The sequence below is a fragment of the Silurus aristotelis genome (genome assembly GCF_946808225.1).
Source record: "Silurus aristotelis genome assembly, chromosome: 16".
Classification (NCBI taxonomy): Eukaryota; Metazoa; Chordata; class Actinopteri; order Siluriformes; family Siluridae; genus Silurus; species Silurus aristotelis.
In genome coordinates, this window is record NC_139589.1 from 4,036,359 (window position 1) to 4,042,914 (window position 6,556).

Genomic DNA, 6,556 nt, shown 5'->3' on the forward strand with positions numbered 1-6,556 from the left:
ACTGAAAAACAAAAGTCATCATAATGCTTGGTTTAAAAAAATAAAAACTTGTAGTTACATTATTAGATTTACTGTAAATACGTCAAATTGTTCTGCATTTACTGTAAATGTTAGTTGAGTCGCTTCGGCCTGCTACCGGATCGAGCCAGCGCTCAGGTTTGAACTGGCGTAAAAACTGCGCACGGAAAGCGTTATGGGAAGACGTATTGACCAATAAGAGGGCACCGTCAATGGGACGTTCGTCCCGGCTGTCGAATCGGAGCGCGTTTTCTTCATCGACTTGTCATCCGGCAATATAAAATCTGCCACGAGTCGGCGGTGCGACCCAGTGTCCATCTTGAATATTCGCAGGCTCGCGGAGCTGAAACAGTAAGCCGGCATATTTATTATTGGTTTTTGGTAGGGGGAGGCTTATTTATAGTCTGTTTGTTTTATATTGCATAAACATATTAAAAAATGTTTGTAAATAGTTTTCCTATAACCGGCGCGTTGCTATGGTGAGCGTGTAGGCCGCGAGTGTAGCATTTGAGCCGCGTATGCTTGCTAACGAGCGCCATTGTAAATGTTGCCTTGTTCGTGCGAGTTTGTTTAACGGTTTGCTAAATATTTTTTTTATATATAGGTTTCATGTTATGTAACTTTTTTAAAATTAGCTTTTAATTATAAATGTATGCGGGTTTGCTTTAAGCGAAGGTACTTTTAAGTTGTTAGCCGCTAATTTTATCGTTGTAGCGGTATTGACGCTTGGCAGGATGCAGTACCCATGCGATGTGTGTGTTTGATTTAAAAAGAGACTCGGAATCAGTGGCGATGGCCGACGACAGCGAGCAGCAATTCATGGAGACCTCGGAGAACGGAAACCTTGGAGAGGAGGCGCTGAACGGAGCGGAGAGCGCGGACACGCAACTCGAGGTGGAGGAAGTAGAAGGAGGAGACGAGGCCGCTCAGGGCGAGTCCCAGAACGGAGCCGCTGATGGAGGACAGATCGAAGCCAGCAAGGGAGAGGAAGACGCAGGGTGAGACAAGACACTCAGACCGCTTCTGTCACTACTTCTTCTTGGCTTTTGTTCAGCAGCTCTTTGTTAGCTGTATGATGGGGGATGGGGCCCATGGCTGTCCACATCTCTCTTTCCTCTGCTGCTGTCTATGAGCTGTGAGCATCTTCAGAGAGAAATGCAGCTTCAAGCATCAAATACTAATCTGCAGATTTTTTTTTTTCATAGTGATAAGTGGTATATAAAATTGCACATGTAAATGATTTTAAGAAGGAAAGAGAAAAAACAGGTGATGAGTTGCTGAAAAAAAAACATCAGTGGTAACTTTTATGCATTTTCTCAATCAGTCCTTCACAACAAGCCTTTTAGGTGGTGGTGACTTGAACATGTTGGAAGTCTTTAGAAGACTGATATGCATTTTAGTGGTTTATTTTTTTTCAGGACGATTTATTTCCTGAAATACCATATCATTGCTCCTTCTATAACAAAACAACTTCTATTTGTATAAAACTAGCCAAAATAGTTGTTTTTGGTAACCATGGCACGCAGCAAATGTGTGCTTCGGTGCTCCTGATGCTGAGGGATGCATCTGTTAAGTGTCTACTCATTGACTTAAAATTATAAATTTGACTGATCTTGAAAAAAGACACCCTTTTGACCTGGACTAGAATAGCATAGCCTGGATGTGAAAAACGGGTTATAATTTTGTGGTGAATTATTTATTTACAAAACACCAGTAATAGTTAAAGAACAAATTTTGTGCCGTGTTTTTCAGTGATCAGTCACAAGCACAGCAGTCAGATGTTCCACAGATGAAGCCAGAGAGCCATATTAAGTTCAGAGAAGTTTTTTGAGACCCCAGGAATGGCTTTCTGAGCGATTATAGTGTTATCGTTATGTTTTTTCTTTTTTTTTTTCTTTCTTTTTTTTGCCGAATGTTGCACGTGTTGGACGCCTCTAGAAAACTGATGCATTTGAATGTATACTTTAGGAAGATTTTCACCTGAATTATCCTCCAATTATATGGTATTTATAAGAATAGATGTGTGTCTTCTTCTATAAGACATTTTTAGTCATCGCACCATGCATGTTCTATTGAGAGCATAAACATTCTATTGTTCCACAGACAAAGAGAAGCACTGATAAGTGAGTTGTGTGTGTGTGTTTGGGGGGGGGTCAAGATGGAAAAGTTTACTTGCACTTATTAGTAAAAATCTTTTGAGAAAATGGTTTTAAATGTGTGCAGCCGTAGGATGAAATGTGATCAGTGATTGGTCCCAAGCATAAAAGTCAGGCAGTACACTCTGCTTGTGAGTCGTGTTGAACCTGTTCATTCAAGTCGTAAAACAGCAGCTGTGACGTGAGATGGAAATCTGTCACTGGTTCTATAGTCTCTGTCTGCTCACAAAGTTTAGATTTCCCACTAGGTTTTTATTATTGTATATAATTTGCGGAAGTACTTTAAAATATTTCGAAACCAAGTTGCCAAATTTCAACATTGGCAAAGTGTGTTGTGTGATGGTTTGTCAGGAGCTGCAGTTATTACTGCAGATTTATCATCTCTCCTGTACAGTGCTTCTGATTACAGCTTGTCAATTTTAAAAACTTAGTGCAGGTCTTTAAATATAAGGATACTGATTTCCAGAACTGGAAATAATGAATTAGCAAATAATGATTGTCCTGATCACTTGAGACTACTACTGTACATCGGTCATGTTTAGACACCTTTTTCATTTTTTTTCCCTCTCCCCATTCTCTTCTGCCTGTTGACATCTTCAAGATTTCGCATTTACTTTATGAATTGCATATTTGATGCACAAACCTAAAAAAAAATGTATATACTTACGGTTCCTTTTTTTGTTTTATTGCAGCAAAATGTTTGTTGGTGGTCTCAGCTGGGATACAAGCAAAAAAGATCTAAAAGACTACTTCTCAAAGTTTGGTGAGGTGACGGACTGTACCATCAAAATGGATTCTAACACGGGCCGGTCGCGCGGTTTCGGGTTCATCCTTTTCAAAGAAGCTGCAAGTGTGGAAAGGGTATTTTTTCCCCAACATTATTTCTATTATGTATTATGGGTAGGTCCTGCAAATGTGGCTGAGCTGTAGCCATGCTGAGAGCCTTTTTTATTTGTTTATTTTAATGGTGATTAGCCTAGTTCCCAAATTTATTAGCAATGTGTGTGAATGATGTGATCCCATTAAGATAAGAATGGCTGAATCTTTGTGTGTTTAAATCGGCTCTTAAAACTTTTTTCAGCATAGCTTTGAGGTAATTATTTTTTTTATGCTTTATTATTAATATTTACTTTTATTTCTATTTTTATGCTTGGGAAGTGCTTAAAGCTGTAACTTTTAAAGGCAGTATGTAAAATTAACAAATAATTAATTAATTAAGAATTGGATCTTTTTTTTTTATTTATAAAAAAACTTTTTTGGTGACTCAGGATATTCTATACAGAGAAATGACATTCCAGTATTAGCTGTATATCTTAGCCATAATGTTTCTTTAAACGTTTATAAACCTTTTGTGTGTCCAACAGGTGTTGCAGCAAAAGGAACACAGGCTAGATGGAAGACAGATCGATCCCAAGAAAGCGATGGCAATGAAAAAGGACCCTGTTAAGAAAATATTTGTTGGCGGACTCAACCCTGAGACTACGGAAGAAAAGATCCGGGAATACTTCGGGGCCTTCGGCGAGGTGAGTACTTCAACAAACGAATTCTATGTTTCGCTATGTATAAATATGAATATTGAGAACATGGTTGAATTATTTATTTATTTATTTTTTGGAAAAGATGGAATCTATCGAACTTCCCACGGATCCAAAAACGAGCAAAAGGAGGGGTTTCGTCTTTATTACCTACAAGGACGAGACACCCGTCAAGAAAGTTCTCGAAAAGCAATACCATACTGTTAACGGAAGCAAGGTAATGAAGGAAAAGGAGACGTGAACGTTCAGGTGTATGTATTGACCCGGCATGCTAAATGTACCGTATGCATGGTTCAAGGGTTGTGGATATAACTGCTTGCTTCTAGATGTGCGAGCATGTTTGCTCCAGGGGAATGGAGCTGCATGACTAGAATTAATTATTCTTTTTATTTTCAGTGCGAAATTAAAGTTGCCCAGCCTAAGGAGGTCTACCAGCAGCAGCAGTATGGTGGCCGTGGTGGTGGCGGCAGCTACGGAGGTCGTGGCAGGGGTCGTGGCGGTAAGTCAGATTCATGTGCACAACTATTTGGCATGGAGTCATTCTATCCATCTATCTAAAATATAATATACACTATATATATATATATAAATATATATATATATATATATATTACACACACACACAACTTAAAATGTACATTTTAAAAGTTCGAGTTCATTTTTACTTCAGGAGTCTGTAGTAGTTGTACTGCGGAGATTAGTTCACTCTTGTCGTTTGTGAACATATTAGTGTTTTCTGTATGCAGTATGACTAAGGGTTGCACAATTGAAGAACTTTTCGTTGCACCGTATACACAACAGAGATGAAGCTTCAGAAGTTTGTTTTGCCCTGAACCTAATTTCCCTCTCAGGCCAGCAAAATTGGAACCAGGGATACGGCAACTACTGGAACCAGGGCTATGGCAATCAGGGCTATGGCTATGGTGGACAACAAGGCTACGGCAACTACGGAGGATATGGCAACTATGACTACTCCTCTGGCTACTACGGCTATGGTGGTGGATATGACTACAGTAAGTGCACAGGCTGTCTGCTTCCGCTTGCCAGATCACCATGATTCACTTATCTTTGCACAGAGGTGCTCAGATCCTTTCTCTCGTCTTTCAGACCAGGGCAATACGAGCTATGGGAAAACTCCAAGACGTGGAGGCCACCAGAGTAGCTACAAGCCATACTGATCACGTGTAGTGCAGGTATGCGTTTTTTTGTTTTACTTTTCTGTGGTTAAATGTAGGGACTTTATTTAGCGCCATTTGGAATTTAGTAAAATGTCCCACAACTCCAATTTTATTTGCTGAATTATTAAAAAAAAAAAAAAAAAAAATAATTCAACTATAACCTGGCCTTAGATTAGAAGGGCTATGGGGAAAACCATCGAATTGAATTAGCCGTGATGAAATATGCATCTGAACTACACTACTTGATCAATAAGGGTTGAGGTGGTGGTGGTGGACTGCTCAATTTGCATGTCGGAGATCTGCTTCGCTTAATGCTTGGTGTCTTTCTCTTGGAATATTAAACCCTCTTACTCAACTCTTCACTGCTTATTCTTCAGAAGCATGTCCTTTCTCTTTAACTTCCTCTTTGTTTTGCACTCATCATTCCTGCACTTTTTCTCCTCTTCAGGCCATAAGTATTTTCAACCCAAGAACCCATAACAGCAGCAAGAGGTCATCCACGATGGGACACTCGCTCTCCTTTTTCTTTTTTTTTTTCTTTTTTTCTTTTTTTTTGTATGATGGGACTCGTGCTCCATTTGTACAGGACAACGGATGAATGGGGACGCTGTGTCTCATTCCACACTTTTTATTTCTTGTTTTATTTTCTTTGTCCACATTTCCAGTGGTGGAAGTGTAATTTTTACTGTACTTTTTGGTACCTTTTTTGAATCTAATGTATTGTATGGTTGTATTTTACATGTCAACTGAATTTACAGCGTATGAGGATTGTGAGCTGCCCAAGCTTTTGAAATAAAATGTTTGAGTAATTTTTTTTTTTCTGGTGTTTCCAAGAATTTTTTTTTTTTTTTTATTTTTTTTTTTTTTATGCTTCTGCAATTCACATGCACCGAGTTAGGGCTGGGGTATGGGGGTGGTTAAGAAGTGATTTGATTTAGAGTTGTCTAGTAATATAAGAGCATTTAGGTCTTGTTTTCTGCGGTTGACAGTTTTGATTTGTTTTGACTTTGGCGCTTTTACTTTGGTAAAATGTAGTAACCAGTAAGATTAAACTTAATGCCTGTAACAAGGTGGCTTTTCTGCCTTTTTTGAGCTCTAATTCCTATAGTGTAATTGATAAATTGTTAGAAATAAACCATTTGTTTAATATTTGTCTATTTTGTCCTATATTTTTGTAATGCTAGTGTTAATATGGGTTTTCTTCTCTTATGCATGTAGTCTTAACACAACTTTACCTTGTCTCATGTTTTAAAACCATAAATGAGCCCCTTGAATTGCAGACGCTTATATTTTTCCGCTGGTGAAATATAGATGGTCAAAACACACAAAAAATAGTGCCTTGGGCCACTATATTTTAGGCAGGTATATGGGGTTAAACAATTATGTAGTACAGTGTTCTAGTGTTCGTAATGCTAACATTTTACAAAATACATCATCTTACAGTAGACCGCATGTAAGAAATGCAGAGCATCAAACACTGATCATTCAGCTTTCTACTCCTGTAACTTATGGTTATTTAAAGTTCCAAGTAGGCCTGATTCTTAATTGTTCATGTACTATGGAGTGATTACCAACCACTTGCACACAGTTCATGATGATCTTATAGCAGTTATGGTCCAACAACCTAAGGTATGTGAATAAATCTGTGTATTTGAAATGTCGCATTCAT

General features: G+C 38.4%; 1 protein-coding gene across 3 annotated transcripts; it reads left to right on the forward strand.

Moving 5' to 3' along the window:
• Positions 1–259: 259 nt before the first annotated feature.
• Positions 260–6,034, forward strand: LOC310739044 (heterogeneous nuclear ribonucleoprotein D0-like). Of its 3 annotated transcripts, none has more exons than XM_083564642.1 (9): positions 260–369; positions 792–1,016; positions 2,867–3,035; positions 3,539–3,697; positions 3,795–3,926; positions 4,106–4,208; positions 4,561–4,722; positions 4,817–4,902; positions 5,336–6,034. In XM_083564642.1, exons 2-8 carry the CDS (start codon positions 811–813, stop codon positions 4,885–4,887), a joined length of 1,002 nt encoding a protein of 333 aa, XP_083420768.1. In that variant the 5' UTR covers positions 260–369; positions 792–810; the 3' UTR covers positions 4,888–4,902; positions 5,336–6,034. The 3 variants fall into 3 exon arrangements, with proteins under 3 accessions (XP_083420768.1, XP_083420769.1, XP_083420770.1); XM_083564644.1 differs by having other exon boundaries at positions 326–369; positions 792–1,527; positions 2,177–3,035; XM_083564643.1 differs by lacking the exon at positions 4,817–4,902.
• The last annotated feature ends 522 nt before the right edge of the window (positions 6,035–6,556 follow it).

Excerpts from the sequence above, each read along its gene's own strand:
- LOC310739044 (XM_083564642.1), top strand. The coding sequence starts at position 811 with ATGGCCGACGACAGCGAGCAGCAATTCATGGAGACCTCGGAGAACGGA. Across the intron at positions 3,036-3,538 it reads AAGCTGCAAGTGTGGAAAGG|GTGTTGCAGCAAAAGGAACA; the intron begins GTATTTTTTCCC and ends TGTGTCCAACAG. Across the intron at positions 4,723-4,816 it reads TGGTGGTGGATATGACTACA|ACCAGGGCAATACGAGCTAT; the intron begins GTAAGTGCACAG and ends CTCGTCTTTCAG.